This window comes from Gambusia affinis, linkage group LG02 (genome assembly GCF_019740435.1).
Source record: "Gambusia affinis linkage group LG02, SWU_Gaff_1.0, whole genome shotgun sequence".
Lineage (NCBI taxonomy): Eukaryota > Metazoa > Chordata > Actinopteri > Cyprinodontiformes > Poeciliidae > Gambusia > Gambusia affinis.
In genome coordinates, this window is record NC_057869.1 from 32,325,935 (window position 1) to 32,348,796 (window position 22,862).

Consider the following 22,862-nt stretch of genomic DNA (forward strand, 5'->3'; position numbering starts at 1 on the left):
TGTACATGACACAAATACAACAGAACAATGGAGGACATGGATGCAATATTGAAGTCAGTCATTGTCCTTAAAAACTTAAGACATTTAGTTTCTGTTGCTAGTTTTTACAAACAGTGGGTTAAATTATTTTAAGACTGTTTCTCTTGAGAAGTGACCAGTGACTCCACCCTTTAGCCATCTCTGTTGGCAGATCATGTTGTGAAAAGCTCTCATTCGATGCTGTGGAAATGAATTGCTGTCACAGTGGAAAATACATTTTTGATCTCCTCCTTTGCAGCTTAGATTGTTCTTAAGGGTGAACTGCTTTTATATGTTTGTAAAAATTGGCAGTTCGGAAAGAAATAAGCAGACTGTACTGTAAAGAAAGCAATGTTCTGAGTGCAAGCATTATGAAGGTCTGAAATATTTCTCTCAAATTGAAAATGGTATTCGGAATTTTAATTCCTGCATTTATAGTTGCATGAATTCTGTAGAAATTTGAGTAATTTGGTGTATACATAGGAAAAAACTAAACAAAAGTAGCAATCTTGTATTAATCTAATACCAATACTCATCTTGGTATTGATAGTTTCAATATTTAGATCAATACGCCCTTCTGACCACACCGCTATGCTCCTCTCATTCTGGTACTCAAGAATGACTCAATTAAGAGTCATCCTTAATTGTCTGTGCAGATAAGTCAGCTTATGTCACACAATTTCAGTATGTTTGAGATTGTCTATTTCAGAGTGTTTTGTTGTGTTTTGCAAGATTTTTGTCTATCAAACTGCTTGGGTGCAAAAATGCTCCTCGGGGCTGTGGTATAGTCAGTGTTATACATTTTACATTGCATATTGTGGTGTAACCAAATTTGAATTTGTTGAAAAATAATTTAGATAATTTCCAGATTGCTTTAAAATAAATGTGTTTTTCTACTCTTATTTATAATACTCTGTATTACTCTATGTGAATATTTTACTGTTTAACATTGTGGTAGTTTTTTACATTTTTTATTATTTTTTCATAGTTTGACTTAGTTTAGCTGAGTTTTACAAGCTTAGTGAGTTTGTTGATTGAAATATTTTAACTGGAAAGTTGAATTCTTTTGTTAATGAACTCTTGTACATTTTAGAAAAATGATTTGTGCTTGTTCCACACACGTGGTCCTTTATTGTTCTGAAACGTCAGAGCTGGTCTTATGCCTTCATCTATCATTTTAAGACCTTCTTGGACAGGCATTCAAAAACAATAACCAAGACTGGACTATTTGGCTTTTATTTTATGATAATCAAGTGGTGCCCTGACTTGAACGTTGTGATGCAAATCACTGATGTTTCTGTAATTGCCTTTGGCAAATAATAATAGTTATTCATATCCAAAGTTGTTGTTGCACAACACAATACATTGTAAATAAACTTCTTATTTTTACCACTCATCTCCTGAGCAATGATTCTTCATTCGAGTAAAGAAACTATCTCCCATTAGCAAATATCAAAATGAATTAAACACATACAAAAGATGAGATCATTATTAATAGATAGGTTTACATACTCTGCTTATTCTATTCATAACTTTTGTCATATTTCTAGGCTGTTAAATTTCATAGTCAATAATCCATCCAACTGTTGCTTATATCCACCTACATCTACAGGGTAGGACTACATGTCTCCAGGAATTATTGGCCTAGAGATGTGGTACTAATTTACTAATTTCTATTAAAAATATTAATTTTAGCACACATTTTCTATACTTATCATCAGTTTGAACAGGATCACTGTTAAATGATGTCCCTTGCACAAAATAACTCTGTTTCCCATGCACCAAAGGACCCGTTTCCTGTTGTCCCCACACTCCCCAAACTCCCCGTATCACTCCCCCTCTTTCTGTATCTCTGCTTTCCTCTCTCTCACGGACGTGCACGCACACACGCACGCACACGCACACCCACGCACACACCCACACCCACACACACTTCCTGTCATAACAAGGCTTAAATTAAAAAAGCCTGTTAGCTTGGACCCCTCCACAGCTAGGAGTATGATTCGGGGCATTTTCTCACAGCCTTATGCAGACAGATGAACACTGACTTAATAGATGAGATAGAACTTGATTGATTTTATAAACATGTTAACATTCAGCCATAAAAAGCTGTTTAACTTTATTAAGAACTGATGACATATTAGTATTTTTTACTTGCTATATCAGAGTTGAATTGTATTGAAATAGAAATATTTCTTATTTTTTATCAAAGTATTTAATTAATGAGTCTTACCATTTTCATCTGCTTTTAAAACCAGCAATGTCAGAAAAGTTTTCTGTCTCACTCTCCTGTTAGGTAGTGTTGTCACCTGGTTTAAAATCTTCATGAAACCTCAGAGTTCAAGATGGAAGCTTGCTGTCACAAACACTCCGGCATAAAGCTAACAAAGTGTCGCTCTTATAACTGTACTAAACCTATACTGTTCTTTATGTTGTCTTAAGAACTACAACTTGAAATTAGTAAAAAAAAGCATCAAAAAACTGGTATTTGACCTACATGCTCCAAGGTAAGAAGGTAAGGTTACTTATGAATCAAAAAGACAATGTCCTTAAAACAACACTCATGACTAACATCTGTTTGTCATGTTGCAAAATAAAGAGTTAATAAAGGCAAAAGCAACCTTTTTTATTGATATTAACAATTCAAAAGTAAACAATAAAGAGATCTGGCAGAACTTACATACATTAACAGAGTAATCAACAATTTAAAAAATCCCAATAAAACTAAATATAAATCTCAAATTACATAATAATGCTGCTTGAGTGGCAATTTATGAAGTACCGACATGCTGTCAGTACTTCATGAAAAGTACTGACTGTAAAAAACCTCAAAATGTTATTGAATAATTATTGAGAAATACCATTATTTATCTTTCAATAGGTGATATATTCTTAAACAGAAACAATAATTTTAACTTTAAAAGAGACAAGAGACTTAAGCCAAGGCAGAATACGTAGGTAAACTTCAGACTGAAAGGTCCTAACCAGCAAAACTGGATTCACAAACTAAGTTTAAAAGACCTCTACCAAAAGGCTTTCAATAACAAGTCAAAAAACTTTTAAAGACAAGTTGCTAGAGGGAAGAGTCAGGAGCAGACAGTCAGTTTTAGGCAGCTCAGTTAGGTGAGCTCAAATGGCTCTTTAAATTACTGTCTGTAAACATGAACTTATTTTACCTCAGCCAGAACACACAGGAAGAAGAATTGTCTTTTCATTGTCAGAAAAGGTTCAGGAGTTGGTGGGAGAAATCACCTCATCAAAACCAACGTGTCTCTAGAAGTCTGTCATATTTTAACAGTCAGATCTGAGAATGTTGTTATGGATATTTGATCCTGTCTTTCCTATGTCTCTTTTATCTGGTCATATGCACACTTGCATAACCAAACATTTAAGACTGGCTTCAAGTCTTCTATGTTACACATAATAAAAACTGATTAAGCAGGCCAAAATCTCTGAGAGAGGGAGCAGAATGAGGAGACCAGAGCAGAACTCATTTATAATCTTTACTCCACTTGGTGTCACTCTTAAGATGAGCAAAGTGGAGCCCAGCACTAGACGCTGAATGTCACTTTGTATCTGATCCATTTGTATGACTTATAATATTTGATCATTTTCAGCATTAAAGCCTGTTACATGCATAACTAAATCTAATGATTTCTCCAGGTAATGACAATGAGGGATTTTTCCTCAAGAACTATTAAATATAATTTAATACATGCCAACATGACAAATGTTGAAGAAACATTGTTTTGTAGATGATACTATAATATTTACCTTTTGATAAATTAGCTTTAGCTAGACAACAAAATAGTAAAATCGTTTCCCTGATGCATTTGAGGTTTTGAAACCGACTCTGTTTTCATCACACATTCAAAAGTCTCACCCGTATCTCAGTTGAGGAGAGTACTTACGTCATCGTTGCAGTGTCGAGTTTCACTCAGTTATTTTCTACATGTAACATGCAAGGGACAGCTGGCTTTGATAGCAAACTCTGCCAAGTGGAAAACTACTACCATGTCAGAACAGACTTGTTTATTCAAAACGGAGGAAGAAACCTGACTATCGGGTTTTAACAGTATGGGTGTTGGAATGTCTTCTTGTGCATCTTGATGACTGAAACTGAACACTGCCATCAAGTGGAGACTTATAGATTCCACATTAGAAGCCGCGCACAAGGGCACCTTCTAAAACTTCACTGTTCCTATTTTCCTCTACGTTGCTGTCTAGCAGCTTTTAAGATTTTTATGACTGAATAAATTGTTCTGCTGTAGGGTTTGTTTTGTTAAAAAAACCATTAGTTTTATGCACATTGGATGTAAAATACATGTTTCCTGTAGAATCACTGGAGCAACAATAACCCTACTATTTTTTCCACATTTGCTAAGACAATTGCAATCTTCTGGTACAACATCTCTTTTTTCAATTTCTGTTGATCATCTGCTTCTGAGCTATCATTCACCCTTGTCTTCAACTCACTTCAAAAGTGTTCTTCAGACCTGATATGTGAAACTGCAGTGGAAAAGCTGAATTGTCTCCGTCTATATAAATTTTTCAATCAACCTTCCTGTAATTTGTGGGTCAAATTGACCTGTTTTAAAGTTGTTGTTTTTTTAATTGTTAGAAGTATTTTTGTTTTTGGATGAAACTTTCTATTTGTCTTAATAGGTACACATTATATATAAACTGAACATTTATTCATTTTACACATTTGGAACTCCCCCTGCGTCTACCTGGCAGTCAAGTTGAAGGGTAAAAAAGATTTTAAAAATTTCCAATTCTATATGTTTCCTTGCAGCTATGAACCATATTTCACCACACACACTATACATATACATGAACATGTGCACACACAAGCCCACTTTCTCACTATTCTCTTTACTTCACCAGAAAACTCTGAGAAAGCAGGTGTTCATACAACTTTTGATGGGAACATTTTCTGTTCCCGTGGGCAAACTCCACCAACACTGAGTGACAGAATCCAGCAGGTCCAAATTAACTCTGTCAGATTTGATTTCAACACTTTTAAAGTGTCTATAGAGGTCCACATCAGAAGGTGTTAATTTAACTCTTTTTGGAGAGTTGATACCTTAACTCTAATTAAGTGTCAAATATCAAATTTGCTGGAGTTAATCATTTAACACTTATTAAGACTAATTCAATGTTAGATCTTAATATTAACTCTCACAGAGTTTTTTTTTTTTTTTACTTCATAAGAGTTATTTGTAATTAATAATAAATAGGTATTTTATTGTTTTGAACTTGTAAAAATTCTTTGGAAAATAAACATTTAATAAAGAGGCAAAGATTTTCTCAAATGCATTTATTTCAAAACATGCACCATAATTAAAATACATATTACAACGTGGAATAATATGCATGTTTCATTCACATATTACTTATCAAAAGGTCTGACATATTAGCTGTGCAATACAAAATGCAGTATGTTTAATACATTTTTCTTCAATACAATATGCTTGAAATTGTTCAAAGTACAAGGTGGAGAAAGTAAAGCAAGCATTTCATGTAATATGAGTAAATGTTCTTTTAACAGGCAGATTGCCAGATGTTACAGTACATAACAGACCAAGCTGATATTAAGATCCATAGTGATGGGTAAATGAGGCATCATGAAGCGTTTTGATCCATAGAAAAACTGTGTTGATACTGTGTCGATAATGTCACTGAATACTGACACCTACTGGACATTAAAAATCCCTACAGGCAAAGTAGTTGACAGAATGACATAGTCTATCTATACAATAGGATTTAAGTCATTGTATTTTATTGTATTATGTTATACCTTCAGTTAAATTCAAAATATATTTGCTATTCTTAGATACAGTCAATAAATAATGAGAACATGTAGCATAAAGTGAAGGGTTAAGTGAACGTGTTTGGAATGGGGATGCTTGTGGACTGGGGGTTATTTCACAAATTAAAGAAAACCCAATACATTTTCCAACATTTTGAAATTTAGTCTGTTACGCTTTTTTGACACAACATCTTCCGCTGTAGAAAAAATTAACTAGACAACACATTTATATAAAATAATTTCTAAAAAGCAACTGAGTAATTTGTAGAATGGCTGTATACCTGAGTTTATCCTAGGTGTATCTGGGACTTCATTCCGTTGCCTGCCCCTATAATGTCTCAGCATTGAAGAGGTGGATTTATTTAAATAAGACAGTTCTATCAAATTATGCAACACTTACCCTGCAGAACATAGTATGAAAGTAAACTAAGAGTCAATTTCAGCTGAATTTGGATTCAAATAGATCAAGTAGAAACTGAAAAGAACCGGATGAAACAACAACGAAGTGATAACCAATAACTTATTTTCTGATGTAAGATCAAAATGGTCCCAAACTACAAAACCTTTCGTTTGTCTTGAGGCTTCATAATTGACGATGCACCATAAAAGATCAATAATTCTTTTGGCAAATGCATCCCGTTGACAGATTTGCTTCCTTATAAAGACAGTTTAGCGCATCAGTGTCATTTCAAAACAGTTCCTGTATCGATCACATGACTTGCTGAAAAATGACTTAAGTCTTATTGTATAGACTTGGTCATCAAATCAGTCCATCAACTACATTGCCTGTAGGGATTTTTAATGTCCAGCAGGTGTCAGTATTCAGTGACACAGTATCGACACAGTATCAATATAGTTTTGCTATAACGCCTCATTTACCCATCACTACTACAGATCCATCACTTCTTACCCAGTTTATGTTTGTGTTGATAAGAGACTCTCTGCACTGCTCCAAGAGATGTACACTCACTAACACAGATTGTCTTCGGGTTGTTGGGCTGTTGGTGAAGTTTGGCCGTGACATCACCGTGCTCCTCTACTGCACTGGACTTCAGTCTCCAGCCAGTGTTAATCTCTGGATCATAACAAACAAAAAACATAACAATGAAAAATGGAACAAAGGAATACATTTTTACTACAACTCTAACAACAAGCCTCAATTACAGAAATGTGACGTTTCAGAGATATTAACACTTATGTACATAATCATTTTTGGAGCTTGAATCTTCGAAGAATCCATGGGGAAGTTGATGCTGATGACCGAACCCATCCAATCACTGAACAGATGCTTAGAACAGATAAATGTGTGGATGTGCCAAAACTTCCTCCAGCTGAACAGGAACAAAACTGAATTATTATTTTTGGACCTAAAGAGGAACAATCTAGAGTCAGCAAACAGCTTCAGTTGTTACAATTAAAAACCAGTGATCAGGCCCGAAACCTGGGTGTAGTGATGGACTCTGACCTGAACATCCAGAGCCACATAAAGGCAGTTACAAAGTCGGCCTTCTATCACCTGAAGAACATTTCCAGGATTAAAGGACTAATGTCTCAACCAGATCTAGAGAAACTCAACCATGCGCTTATCTTCAGTCATATGATTACTGCAACAGCGTCTTCACAGGTCTGTCCAACAAATCAATCAAACAGCTGCAGCTGATCCAGAATGCTGCTGCTCACGTTCTAACTAAAACCAGGAAGATAGAACACATAACACCAGTTTTAAAGTCCCTCCACTGGCTCCCTGTAGCTCAAAGAATAGACTTCAAAATACTGTTGTTAGTTTATAAATCACTGAATGGTTTAGCACCACAATACATTAAAGATCTGCTGCTGTTGTATCAACCTTCCAGACCTCTCAGGTCTTCCGGTTCTGGTCTGCTCTGCATCCCCAGAACCAGAGCCAAATGAGGAGAAGCAGCACTCAGCATCTATGCACCAAAAATTTGGAACAAACTTCCAGAAAATTGTAAAACAGCTGAAACACTGACTTCCTTTAAATCTCAACTAAAAACTCACCTGTTTAGGATTGTATTTGAAACATAGTCAATGACAAATTTAAAGATCAAACTTGACTTAATGTCATGTTTTGATTGTTGATTCTATGCTGCAATTGCACAAAAATCCGTGAGGGACGGCGGAGTCCCAGAGCAAAAGAAAGAGGTGTACGGAGCCTCTTGTTGGAAGCGAATGGTTGAGGGTCATTGCGCATAACACAGACCCTGTAAATTGTAGACCAGCAGTGGGTAATCATGGTCCTGGAGGGTCAGTGTCCTGCAACTCTTAGATGTCTCCCTGATCCAACACACCTGAATCCAACAGCTGAATCACCTCCCAAGTGCAGTCAGGTTCTCCAGAGTCCTGCTAATGACCTCATTTTTTAGCTCAGGTGTATTGAAGTAGAGACACATCTAAAAGTTGCAGGGGACTGGCCCTCGAGGACCAGGATTGCCCACCCCTGTTCTAGACACTAATAGGTACCATAGAATTGCACAAAAATCTGTGAGTGACGGTGGAGTCCCTGCTCGAAATTCTGTGAAGAGGTGTACAGAGCCTGGTGCTGGAAGCCCTTTGAAAGTCTGTTTATATCATTTTAAACTGTATGATTGTGAGCGTGAGTGGGAATAAAAATAGCAATAGGTGTTTTGTTCCATATAACACAGTAGGAGTGTAACCAGTAAACCTTTTATGGTTGCAAACTCAACTAAAAACCAACCTGTTTAGGATTGTATTTGAAATGTAATCAATTACAAATTTACTGATGGAGCTTGACTCATTGTCGTGTTTTGATTATTGATTCTATGTTGCATTGTGTTTCTGTGTTTGACTTGATGTAAAGCACTTTGAAATGCCTTGCCTCTGAAATGTGCTATACAAATAAAATTTAATTGATTTGATTGATTGATTGACTGGTGATTCATCCTCAACTATACTGGTACTAATATATAGAAAAGGCAATAAAAGGACTAAAACATGCTGCAAAATGTAGCATAACACAACATCAGGAATAATGCTTTCAACATGAAAACATTTTTTTTTTTCAACACTTATAATCCGCAAACATTCGGCATGCTAAGGTAAATATGCTAACACCGAGCAGTATGGCAAACATGATGTCTATCATACAGCTTGATCTCAACTCAAAATAATAGTTATAAACCATCTCAGAAAAAAAAAACTTTCTGAGCACAGTGAATAACTCAGACGTGTGGAAAGTAAATTGTCCTGAAATGACTTGGCTCCTTCCTTCAGTGGGACCCTGTGATTTGGGGGCAGAGTCAGTGAATGAACTCCTTTAGTGTTACAGCCTCTGTATGAGTTCAGAGTTAAGAAGTCAAGAGTTACTGGTTTCATTTTAACACCTCTAGATTTGATAAGGAGACACTTTGTTTTAACACTGGATAATGATATACACCCCAGAGTTACACAAATAGAATGTGATTCTGCTAAAATTAACTCTGCTTTTGCATACAGTCTACTAACACCACAACATTTAACACTTTTGAATTTGCTATGTGGGGAGAAACATAAAACTACTCTCCACATGACTCATTTGCATTGATTTTAATCAGCTTGTCAATTGATCCAGGAACATTATTGCTGTATTAAATGTATTATTACCTCAGAAACTAACATAACTGAAGGGTTAAGTGTAAAATAGGTTATTAAAACAATTTAAAGCTGGTGGTGGTCAGATGGGTTGATGGTGCTGGTGCATGGCAGCCTTGCTTCTGTCAAAAACTGGCTGCCCTGGGGTTAGGGGCTCAAGACACAGCCCTGAGGGGAGCCAGTGTTCAAAAAAATGGCACTGAAGGTGTTATTACCCACATGGACAGACTCAGTTCTGTCGGTGAGGAAGTCCAGCAGCCAGTTGCACAGTGGAGTGTTGAAGCCCAGGGGGACCACTTTGCATACCAAATCGTGGGTCCGAAAACAGCATCCGTACATGGGTGTTTCTTTTCTCTGGCACTTTCAGTCGAGCAGTTAGATTTGTATGCAAACTTGAATGGTCAAATGACAGAGGCAGTATAGAGATGTTGTGGTCCTTAATCACACTCTCGAAGCACTTCATGATGATAGATGTTAATGCAACGGGGTGAAAGTCTTTAAGACGCAATGGTATAGTTTACGGCACAGTTGGTAGAGCTGTTGCCTTGCAGCAAGAAGGTCCTGGGTTCGATTCCCGGCCCGGGGTCCTTCTGCATGGAGTTTGCATGTTCTCCCTGTGCGTGGTGGGTTCTCTCCGGGTTCTTCGGCTTCCTCCCACAGTCCAAAAACATGACTGTCAGGTTAATTGGGCTCTCTAAATTCTCCCTAGGTGTGTGTGTGTGTGTGAATGGTTGTTTGTCCTGTCTGTTTTCTGTGTTGCCCTGCGACAGACTGGCAACCTGTTCAGGGTGACCCCGCCTCTCGTCTGGAACGTTAGCTGGGGATAGGCACCAGCAACCCTCCTGACCCCATTAGGGACAAGAGTGAACAGAAAATGGATGGATGGATGTATGGTATAGTTTACCTCATGCCAATATGTTAAGAAATTAGGAACATTTGTCAGTCCTGATGTTGATTATTTAACTGAAGACTTTCAGAACATTGGCCAAGAGTTTCTTAGAAATCAAATTATGGTCACCCTTGTCAAACCACTTCTGAACTATTGCTCAATGATCTTAACTTCCATTTCTTTATATATTATCAAGTCAAACTCTCATCCATGTCCAAATACCAGGAAGTCAATTCAAGCTCTCTCAAGAAATATGTCATAAGAAGATATCTCTTAATTGTGCGATACCTAGGTCATAATTGTGAGATAATATTTTATTAATAAGAGATACATGTTTGCTTGGGAGTGGCAAATATGGACTACCGTCGTTTCTGCTCATTACTTAAACCAAGGCATTGAGACAAAATGGTGTAAAACAGAAATTTACGAGCTGGATTAATTGTTCAATCTAGACATAACTTTAACTCTCATAAATTCTGTTTAATTATAACACTAAAACCGGTTTGCTGTGACCAGCGGGTTTTACCTGGCGGGCTCACACCCGAAGTGAAGTGGTTCGTGGATAAGGGAGGCGTGGTTCCGCTGACCCGGTGCTTCCGCGTTACTTCCGTGAAAAGAGGGGAAATAAAGCTTTCAACGTAGTGGACTACAGTACAAAGACTGCAGTGGATTATTCCCCCCATGTTCGGTCCTGAGCTGTAGACTAAGCGTATAAAACCCAGTTAGAGCCGAAAGAAGAGTTTGAAGTCATGGCGGACGACCGAGGGGACGGGGAACTAGAAGACGAAGTGGAACCGCAAGGCGCTGAGGGTGGAGGAGGTATGTGGAGCCATGTCTGATTCATCCAGGAGAGACAGCGGCCTAAGGCTACTTTACCTCACACGGAACTAAACAGACTGAATGTCGTCTAGTAATCTTCAGCTACCTGTTTTTCTGTATGTTTTGTTTTGGACTTTAGTTTACCAACTTGTCCTAAACTTCCTTATCTGGAGTGTTTCGCTTTTTACGAGGTTGTGGCAGAAAGTATTCACACTGGCAAAAGTCCTGGAACTTCAATCCGACTTGCTTAAGAATAGATACTAACAGGCAAATTCTTGACTTGAATGCGCTTATGATGCCAAACATGAATAGCCTACTTGTGGAGGAAAAGGGATATTATAAAAAGATGTGCGGGTCGGAATATCGTGAACAATATGTACTACTATTTCATTGAGCCCAAAGAGAAATAGCTGTAACTCATAAGGTCTTTCAAAGAGTTATAGATAAAACTCTTTGAGTTGTATCTGCCCACAGTCCACTGGCTGGTGAGCAGGTGATCTGATGGATCAAAAATCCACCAGATCAAAAAATGATCAGGTGGAGCACAGATCATTTATGCCTCTGTGCTCCGCCAGGTTTCATGAAAAGACCAGAACTCCTCATTGTAAATTACCTTGAGAAATAATGAGATTTGGTGGGGATTTAATGCCGATAAATGGTCAGATATTACAAGCCACACGTCATGTAAATGGAACAGATACAGAGAGTTACTTTAACCGTCCAGCGCTGGGCCACACTCAGCTCACCTTAAGGATGTAACCAAGTGGGGTAAAGGTTGTAGCGAGTTTAGCTTTTTATTCTTCTCTGCAATCTGTACCCTCCCTAAAGGGTATTCTAATCAGTTTCAGTCTGTTTATGTATGACTGCCGGCAGTCACACATAAACATGTAAGCTGCAGCGTGAATGAGGCTAAAAGAGATGGAGGAAAAGAAAAAACCTACAAGGGTCTCCTGTAGCAGTCTGTATTACAGCAAAGCATCTGATTGAAGGCAATGGCACTCTTGTTGTCAACCAGTCTTATGAAGAGGATACTCCGGGGTGGGGGCTGGGGGGATAGAGGGGTTGTCCATCATTTTCTTGATGTTAAGGCACCAGATCTGCATAACAGTCACCTGAGCAGTGACGTGCGGTCAGGGGAGGCAGGTGAGGCAGTGCCTCACCAGCCATCATGGAAAGAAAGAAAATATATAATCATAAAGTAATTTAAATTGTTATATTCATCCGGTGGTTTGTACTAAAAAATATTTATTTTTCATGTAGCTTCACCAATTTCGATTTTTATTTGTTCAAAATCGCTGAATTTTCTTATTTTCCCATTCAAATGCTTGGAAGCGATGCCGGTGAGGCAGCAGCGAGCTCTGCCTCACCTTGGATTGCGCAACCCCTGGCTCTGCGCTGGCTGCTAAGCGGAGAGAGCATGTTGCTGTACGGCGTCAATAAAATGGTTTAAACAAATTTAATATGTGAACTTATTTCCAATAATTTAGCTTATGTATATAATGTACAGTGCTTTTTGTCACCAACTGTGTTTGTGTAACGTGTTTCGTGTAATGAGCGATTATAAACGGCAGAGAACAGGTTCGAGGTGAGGCAGGCAGTTCTCTTGCCTCATGGCAGGGGGCGCTCAAGATCCCAGACGTTCGTCTTGTTCACTCCTCAACTGCCGAGTAAGTGACAGCGAGCTAGGCTAAACGATTCGGGAAGCAAGTCAAGTGCAGCGATAGATTATAATAGAGATAGTGATTTTTTTCCCTCTCGCTTATCCCGACTTTCGACATGGATGACTACATTACAACACTAAAAAAGTTTTCTCAAGTGGACTTTCAATCGAAGCAGGAGATAATATGTGTGTTTTGTGAGCTACAGTTTGTATGTGTAAGGATGCAGAAGTGAAACATAACCTGTAAACTGCTGTCAATCTATGCATCTATTTGCAAATCTGATTCTGATGACGTCAGTGCCTCACCAGCTATGAACCTCACCGCACGTCACTGCACCTGAGGGTTTAGCTGGGATCATGAGCCTGCCTGATACCTGGAGAAAAAAAAAGAAAAAGAAACACTTTGGCTCTGGTCTACATCAAAATCTGCCAAAAATGAAATATGACTTCTAGATTTCTGCCACATCTGGCCCGAGTGCAATATTGAGCAGCTGTGAACCATGTTTTTTTTTTTTTTTTTTTTTTTTTTTTTTCAACGGACTGTCCAACGGGCAGATAGTTTGTCTTCTTTATCTAATCTGCAAGCCAACCATGCAATAAAGGCAAAGAAGATAGGCAAAATATTTAAATTGAGTAATACATCACATCCATGAAGTTGTTTGTGGGAAACTACATAGAAATTGAGGTGAAAGCCAAAAGGTCTGAGGAGTTCTAAATTGCTGTTGGAAAAAGTGAATTGGTCACTTTGGGGGATAGAAGTTTAATCATTTTGTTTATCATTTCATTTTGTTTTTTTTTTTGTTTTCTTTTTCTCCCCACCAGGGGGTCTTTTTGTGGACTCTAGTGTCCCTTATATGACAGTAGGCTGACAGGAAAGGGGGAGAGAGAGGGGGGAAGACATGCAGCAAATGTCACCGGGTCCGGGAATCGAACCTGCGACGGCCGCGTCGAGGACTGAAGGCCTCCAAATGTGGGTCGTGCTATCCCCTACGCCACCACAGCACGCCCCTTTCATTTTGTTTTTATTGCAAAAATATTGTCACACTGACTTCACTATCCCACTCATACATATTTTGCCTCCACAAACTTCATTTGTGGAACATTCAGCAGACAGACATAATTTGTGCCACCTTTTGTTGCTTTAGACCCAGAGCATCTAGACGTAATGGCGCTGCACCATAATGTGATGAGGGCTGGAATTATTAAGTTCTTTCCATATTAATGATTATTGACATGATCCTTTCAGATGTCTTTGACGACCCCATCTTGGAGCAGGGCGTGGTGGTGCTCAGAGGGTGAGTCTCATTCTAGGCATGCTTCCACAATGACTTCCTGAATGTTTGTTTTTATTCCCAGGAACATTTTATCCACCTTTTTCTGGGTGTGTTTCCACCATGGGCTCTAGAAGTCTGCTAACAAAAGTCTGCTAACAAATGTACAGGACAGAACCAGAACCAAACTCGATTATCAAATTTTCTCCTCAGTTGTATCTAAAGCTTCAGCTGGATAGGCTGATGCTTTGCTCCTATTGTTTGATGTGGTTCTGGTTCCTGCAGAGGGAGGAAGACTCCCTGCAGAGGGATGTTATGACATATGACATCAGATCATATGTATTAACATATGATCTGAAGTTATCATGCCTCTCTTAGGAACGTGGCATCTATAAATACTCACTGGTCTGACATGTGTCTTCCTGCTCTGGCTGTTTGTTGAGGATGCCTCTGAGTAGAGTTAAATTGAATAAAAAGTTGAACCCTACATTTTATTTCCCCGTTTATTTGCATAAACGATGTGTTGACCCTGTTTGCCAATGGGTGGTATGTGTTCCAGGTACGTGATAGAGCGTATTAGCACGGAGGATCCTGGTCGTCATGTCGACTCTGTGGATCTGGGAGGAAGGCCACATGAACAAGATGATCCAGAAGTAAAAGAAGTGGTGGATCAGCTGCTAAAAATAGCAGACGAACTGAACAGAAATGTAGAGTTCCAGCGGTAAGCATTGCACTGCACTGAGTACAGAACCAACTTATTGCATCTGTGTAGCACTGACTGACAAAAACTGCTATCTCAATGCACTTTACGAAGCAGATCTAATTTATCTAAAGAAATATTTGGTCAAGTCATTTAAATCTAATGCATACAGTGCTGTGAAAAAAGTGTTTGCTCCCTTCCTTATTTTCTATTTTTTAAACTCAAACCTATTTAAATATCAGATGGTTTTTAAATGAAGGTGTCAATTGTTAAGAAAAAACAAAAATCTCATCTGAACACTTTGGACAATTTATTGAAAATGAGTATAGATTGTCTTTATGCTCATGCCTCAAAAAAATTTAACTTTTCTGAAATCAAAATGAGCCTAGCTGACTATGAACCCGTCTGTAGAATTGGGTTGAATCTATATTAAGGTAGCTTGAGGCATTTGTTTGAGAATTGATGCTGTCAGTGGCTGTAGCCTTTTAAACCATCACTCCATCCATCTCAGGTATTGTGTCCTAGGGCAAGACACTTCACATGCTATGCCTGCTGGTGGCGCTGATTGTATGACAGTGTTCCTTCTGTGAGTCAGTGCCTACAATGTAAACTAGCCTTTTCATGCCTGAGTTATTATACTTTAAGTCAAAATGTTTTTCAAAAGTGTTTCTAATTCCCTTCAGACATATAAAAAGGTGGACAACTTGCACTTACGTTTTTAGGTTAAATAAAATGATGCAAGGTTGATTCCCTGGTTATTGTACTTTGTTCAGATTTTTCCCTGGAATCTTGGCCTTCATTGACAGGTGATTTTGTGCATGGGCATGTGCGTATGCATTTGTTCTGTGCTGTTTGTCATACCTAATAATCCTGTTTTTCTCTGAAATTTTCCTCCTCCCAGACTGATCAACCAGGTTCAGGGAAACTGTGCGAAGGAAGTCTTCATGATGGTGGCCAGGAGCATCTTTATTGATGGGATCAACTGGGGCCGGGTGGTGGCGCTCTTCCATCTGGCTTATAGACTCATATACAGGGTAACTGATCTAGTCCATTCATTTCTGTGTCTGACTAATGGCTAACACATTCTAGCTGAGATTTTCTCAAAATCCAGGGAAAAGTTTGATTAAGGGCTCATGATAGGGGAGATTTGTTAGATTATATATTTAGGATATATTAATGAAGCTATTCCAAAAATGACTAGTATGCAGGATATTGCTGCACTAACACCAGTATCGGCTAACATCAGTTGTTTTTAACATGTCAGTCAGTTTTATAGATAAAACTGGACAGATATTAACAACCAATATTTATTTTATTCTGGTTGCTCTGGGTTTCTGGAGGTGAGAAGAAGAGGACAGAGACAGTGACAGTGATGCAGTAAAGGATTGTGGGAGTTTAGCTGAAGCATTGCAGCGGTGGTGAAGTTAGTGGTGGCATTTCAAGGTGTCTAAAGGATAGTGAAAAAAATGTGCACAATATCAGTTATCAGACAAAACAGCAACATTAACAACAGATCTCAATCTTGGTAAAATGTTCACATCAGGACTCATGAATACAGAATGTTCCTAGTTTAGTTTATATTCTCCACAAGGAGGCAGCGGTTAGCAGCAGAGATGTCAATTAACTATTCAGAAGGAATATTTGACTGTATTTTATTATTCCCATGTTGCCTAGCAACATGTGTTTCCATTGTTATTTAGCTTTTGTTTATTTGATGTATTGTCAGCCACTCCTGAGATCTGAACCCTGCAGCAGGACACTCAGGGTGGGAAAACCAGTCATAAATATTACAGGAATTTAAATCAAAGTCTCATTCATAACAAAACTCCCAACATTGTATTTGATGTGTAGGTCAAACAGAAACATAAAGCCTGCTCTGACCCATTCAGCTGTTTCTTTCCCAGGCCCTCACCACCAATCATCTGGAGAACATCAGGATTGTGATCAGCTGGGTCCTGCAGGTCATCAGGGAGCTGCTGTACCCCTGGCTGGTGCAGCAGGGGGGATGGGTGAGTGGCTGCTGCCTCTGACATCAGTATAAAGTGTTGCTTTAATAGGCCAAAGCCTCTAACCTGCGTCCTCCTGATTCTTCCAGGTTGGTGTCATCCAATGCTTTCCTTGGAGGAACGCAGCCATTGTTGCTTCAATTGTTGTCGTAGCAACATTTGTTTACTACAGAATGAAACACTGAGATCTCCAGCTCTCTGCAGGACACTGATGAGAACACTTCCAGGGGCTTTTACAGTCATTTCTATCCAGCAGCCAATAGGAGGCCAGCTGCTTTAAACTGAGAACAATCCTCTCCTTCTTCAAGTCTCTCTGACTAAAACTGACTTTCCTTGTCAGCATCAATCTCTTCTGTTTTCCTTCACCAGCAACTCTTTGGAGCTACACCAGCAGATTTTATAGCTGCCATGCTGGAGGCAGCTTAACCTGTCAGATGTGATGTTAGTTATCACTGAATGGACTCTGAGCTCTGAGTCAGATAAGGGTTTGGTTCTTAGAGGACTCAAAGGAACCTGTAAGTGGCAGGAAAGTGCCTTAAAGTGATGCTGGCTCTGACTGTGAGCAGTAGAGATGACACATCGTCCTACAGCCAGAGGGTCTCTGTTGGTGCAGCAGGGTACTTTACCTGCTGCTCAGTTCGTTCTGTCAGGAGCTGGAAGAAACACCAAAGATTAGTGTTGAATGTCTCGGGGATCTTTTTTAATGAAGATGTTTTATTCATGAACAGAACCCATGTAAGGTTTGGGTATGTGCCAAAGCGGTTCCAGGTCCTCTGCAGATCCGTCTTCTGCTGACACTCCAGACATGTTTTCTGTTGCAGATGAGATCCTAAACGTTTAATATAGGAGTTGATCTGAGAGTTGAACGGCAAACACAGATCGTTTCACCATGGAGTCCAGTGGAAGGACGGGATCTGGGCTCATGTGCTGAGATTAGGGGTTGAACGACTACATATTTTTTAAGGTCGACTACATCATGATAATAGTCGAGTCGATGTCGAGTAGTCGCGGTGACGTCATAGTGACGTAAGCGCAAAAATCCTTCACAACTACTTGGAGGCTTTATTAGCTATTTTCACGGCAAATATTGACACCCCCCCCCCCCCCACACACACACACACACACACACACACTCCCCTTCTCCTGCTTTTACTAAGTCTATTATGGAGAATTAAAAGAGCAATAAACAGATCATTCTTCCTGAGCAGCGGGGAAAATGTTGTTGCACAAAGTCGGGTCTGACTGTTTTTTTCTAAACACCGGCTGATGCTGATGATCTCTGGATAGTTACTATAGGAGTCAAATGATCACACTGACTACATGGTGCTTTTGGAACATCACAAGCCAAACTTGTTATGAACGGATCCCGTTTGGTTACAGCTGAATTCAACGAAACCACCTGCTTCTCCTCCGCCCGATGCGCGGCAGGAAGCTCTGCTGACTCAGCAGATTGAACGATTTAAGATATTTTCTAGTCAACGTCAACATGATAAAAGTCGAGTCGATGTCGAGTTCATAATGTAAAATAATAATAATGTTCATAATGTATTAGTTAGATCGTCGTGACAAAGACACTCGCGAGCCGGCTAAGTGACATCCTTAGCGGGAAGGGGGCGAGTTTTAGACGGCTCGTGTTTTGTAGTCGACTGCAGCTGCAACTCCATCTCCTTTTAAAAACACTGTAAAACCACAAATATGCATCCATCTACATATCATTTAAACTAATGTATTAACTTATTTTTCTTGTGTCTTGTGACGTATACTGTGCTGTCAGATCAGCACAGGCTGTCACATGACTGCGACTAGTCGACATGAAGTGTAAAAACTCGCGAGACGTCCTAGAGTCGACTAGTCGACTAATTGGTTCAACCCCTAGCTGACATTAGTTTTAACTGCAGCCTGCAGCAGAAATAATGTTCAGTGATTGGAGGATTCCTGCTAACTGCCTCTCTGGAACCTTACCCTGCCAGGTTACCACACAGCCCTTTGAAAATGCCAGGCTTTATGACAGGAGGACGCTAAAGGATTGCAGCAAGTACGTTACATAAACGTGCACAATGTTAAGTTTATTGAACCACCTTTTGATTCCAACCCTGTAGGCTGGGCCATATGGATTTCCAGTTTTGTCACAATATTTAATTGTGCTATTGTGACAATGATAAAAGTCGTAATAAAACCTAATTATTATTATTTCTTTCTTAGGTGACTGTCTGTATCAGCAATACCAGCCCCACAAGCACAAATATACTCCTATTACATTTGTAATAGGACACAAGTCATAGAATCAATCAGTCAATCAATTTATTTATTTATGAAGCACCCTTCATACTAAAAGCAGCTCAAGGGGCTGCATAAATAAATAAAAATAAACCCACAAATAAAAAACCTGTTGGTGTCCCCCTCATAGAAAAACTCACAACTGTCTGGAAAATGTATGAAGGTTAATAAAGAAGCATGTTTTGTAGAACTAGACTGCACTCAGTAACTGGATTTAATCATTTACATTTTTTATATTTTTTGAAAAAACAGTGGAGAAATTAGTAAAACATTTGGGGGCTTTAAACATTAAATGGTATTTATCACGACAGTAAATCAAATTTCTTATGATTTTTACAAAAAATTAAAAGTTGGTTCAACAAAGTCTTGCACAAGAAATGACACATGAAGTCTTAAACAGGTATTATCAAATACTGTAAGGAAGTTTTATTTGATGCCTTTTTTTGTACCTGGATCTCCATCCAGGTTCAAGGTTCCACTGTGAACTGTTTAGATAACACACCACTGTGAGTTAGTGGTGTCCCAACTTTGTCACATGGGCCAAAATCATCAAGTATTCATCTTTAACAAAACCTAAAACAACCAAAATGAAAGAAGTGCAGCGTACAAATTGTTTTGGATTTAGTTGGAGAAACAACTTGCTGTATTGCAGTCAATTGATTTAATAAAATTGGGTTGACCAGATTTGGCACCAGGTAAATATGGCCCTGTTTACTATGCAATTAAAGACAATGCAAAATTAGTGCTTTATTAAAAACAAAACACAAGTAAATTCAAGGATTTAAAGTAGTTGGCAATATCAATAAAACATAAAACAACTCAAAACAGTCCTGGCTCTGTAAGCAGTCCCTGGAATCAGCAAGGCAGTCCAGTCTTTTACTAATGTTATTACCCAGCAACAAGTCAGCACCAGGCAGTCACCAAACCCCCAGAACCACTGATACAAGTGAGGCCGGCCTGCAGCTTAGCATCTTGGTGCCAACAGTCCACAGCTTAGTTGCTCAGTATTACAGCAAAGTCTTTCTTTTTTTCTGTTTGTCTCACTTTAAGCTGAAATTAGGGATGAACTGATTTACCAGTGGCGATTTCTTTAATTTTGGGAGATCAGTGATCGGCTAATTTTTACATGTGATACTGATCTTATCTACCTCAACAAAGGTCTAAAAGTCAACCACTGTCTTCAGCTCTCATCCCCTGTCTGCATGTTTACAGTTAACAATTCAGCAACTTTCTTGCTGTATTTAGCAACACTTCTGACAAAAAACATTAGTATTGGCTAAATAAGAATTGGCAGGTCAGGCTTTTTAAAAGATCAGTGAACGGCCAGAAAACTGCAATTGGTGCAGCCCTAACTGAAATGTTTCAGAGAACAACCTGAATCCTGAGAGGCTTCCAGCATTATATAAAGCATGTAGCCAAAAAATGAAATCACCAGATGACTACTTGGGTTTACATCAGTGTATATTGCTATTTTATGCAGAACACTTTCTTAGCTTTATTTCCACCACGTTTCTTTAAGCCACTTTTTTTTTTTTTTTTCTCATTTCTGCACCAGTGCAAACCTACATGCAGACCAGTGATGTCTAAATGATTTGATTTGCTGGAATGGCCTGTCCTCAAGGCCCACAGCAGGGGGCGACAGTGTTCCATCTGATTGTCTGAAGGTCAGCAGCCCTGGAGGACGTCCTCATAGTGCTAGACTGCACAAGCTGGATCTGGAATACTGAGGGGGTCACATTGTGGCTTGCATGGGGTCAGGTAGTGGGGTGTGTAAGTGTCTCGGCTACAAAGTGATGTGATCATATAAAGGCATCATTGAGGGCCTTTTGCCAATATGGAAGGCTGCTGCTTGATGTGGCCTGGTGAGCTGCAGTCACCTTCAGACTTTTGGATGGTTTAGACCAGGGCTCCTCAAACCCAGGCTTCAAGGGTCAGTGTCCTCATCTTTTAGATGTGTCCCTGGTCTAACGCCTGAATTAATGTACTGAAATGCTTCCTCAGTATATAGTCAAGTTCTTTAGGGTCCTGCTGATGACCTCATTATTTGACTTGGTGTGTCGAAGCAGAGACATCGGCTCTCGAGGCCTGGAGACCCCTGGTCCAGACTGACTGCTTTACAACATGTAGTTGTAGTTTCTCCCATGAAGCCACAGATCCATTCCTACCTGCTGCTCTGCATGTGGCTCCAGTCAGATTTCACTCCTGAATGTTTCACTGTTGGAAAGTTTAAAATATTTATATGTGTATTTAAGTACATAGGGGGTAGAGGTGTAATGAATAGTTTTATCTTTAATACTATGAAGGAAAATGTTATTTGTTCAAATTATAAGGTTTTAGCCTGTACTGGGATGAGTGCCTTACATGGCCCTCTAGGGGCCCCTGGCTAACCTGGGATCTGTTTTCTTCCTTCGGACTTTTCTGTATTCGTCCAACCAGATTGAAGCTTTGTTAAGTTTTTTCCATTCTATTCAGTGGTGAGTTTGGTTGCAATGTTACCTAATATGAAATAATTGGATAATTCTATGAATAAATATAACATGCACTGTGAATCTTGAGTATGTATTAATGGAATATTTCCTTAGTCACAGATTTAATGCATTTGTTTATTTACTAATATCAGCTATGATATAAATGTTGACAGGTTTCTTTAAAGAAAATGAATTTTTTGTCAACCTATAAAAATCTGCAGTTTGGTTTTTCCCTGTAGCTGTGTTACTTCCAAATCTGTAGCAATAGACCTACCAGTGGTCCCCAAAGTGGGTCCTGGAGGGCCGCCTGGCATGTCTCCCTGGTTTAACACCTGGATCAAATGATGGCTCGTTAGAAGGTCTAAGAAGAACATTGACAAGCTGAAAATGTTGTTGGTGCCACCAGGGAGAGAAATAAAATGTGCAGGATGTTGACCCTCAAGGACCCACTTTGAGCACCCCTGACCTAAACTATCAACTTTAGGTCTACAGCAGGGGCATCAAACTCCAGTCCTTGAGGGTCACTGTCCTGCAGTTTTTAGATGTGCCACAGGTACGAAACGCTGGAATGAAATGGCTTAATTACCTCCTCCTTGTGCAGACCAGTTTTCCAGAGCCTTAATGACCTAATTATTTTTATTCAGGTGTGGTGCAACAGAGGCACATCTAAAAGTTAATAGTGGCCCTCCAGGACTGGACTTTGACACCTGTGGTCTATACTACAGTATATCATGTGTGTTGTAATGATATCCTTAAAAACTCAAATCAGAAATGTTTATTTTGAGAGCCTTCTGGGGAATAAATCCATGTTAAAATGAATGGAACCTGTCATATTGTGTTGCAGTCTTTCATATTACAGGTCTAGTGTTGCGATTAATGACAGATGAAGTGCATTCCTCTGATTGCCTCATTATAAGACCTAAGGGGTGTCTGACATATTAAACAAGTGAACATTTTGTCTTCAAAGTCGATGTTAGGAGCAGGAAGATTAGATGTGCACGAATTCAGGTGGTGAGGGTCAGATGGTGAAATCAAGACAATCTAGAAGTGCAGTTATTAAGTATTTCTAGACTCTAGTGGTCTCAGTTCTAAGAAAGGAGCTGAGAGTGAAAGGCTTCACTGTTGGGTCCAGCAAACCACTGGAACTCAGATTACTAAAGGCCATCTTTGCTTAAATCAATCAAATTTTATTTTTATGGCGCATTTCAGCAACAAGGCATTTCAAAGTACTTTACATGATAAAAACACAAAAATACAAAGTCATAGAACACAGTCAACAATTTAAACATTATATTTTGCTGTCATTACACTTCAGATTGTTTATTAATGTTCC

The 22,862-nt window shown here is 39.1% G+C and overlaps 1 protein-coding gene across 1 annotated transcript; it reads left to right on the forward strand.

Moving 5' to 3' along the window:
* The first annotated feature begins 10,934 nt into the window (after window positions 1-10,934).
* Window positions 10,935-22,343, forward strand: zgc:153993 (uncharacterized protein LOC767645 homolog). Its single transcript, XM_044096199.1, has 6 exons — window positions 10,935-11,147; window positions 14,054-14,102; window positions 14,638-14,799; window positions 15,680-15,812; window positions 16,683-16,787; window positions 16,874-22,343. The coding sequence occupies exons 1-6, from the start codon at window positions 11,078-11,080 to the stop codon at window positions 16,967-16,969; spliced, it is 615 nt and encodes a 204-aa protein (XP_043952134.1). The 5' UTR covers window positions 10,935-11,077; the 3' UTR covers window positions 16,970-22,343.
* Window positions 22,344-22,862: the final 519 nt, after the last annotated feature.

Coding starts and splice junctions, on each gene's coding strand:
- zgc:153993 (XM_044096199.1), top strand. CDS start 11,078: ATGGCGGACGACCGAGGGGACGGGGAACTAGAAGACGAAGTGGAACCG. Junction 14,103..14,637: donor GGCGTGGTGGTGCTCAGAGG/GTGAGTCTCATT, acceptor TATGTGTTCCAG/GTACGTGATAGAGCGTATTA. Junction 16,788..16,873: donor TGGTGCAGCAGGGGGGATGG/GTGAGTGGCTGC, acceptor TGATTCTTCCAG/GTTGGTGTCATCCAATGCTT.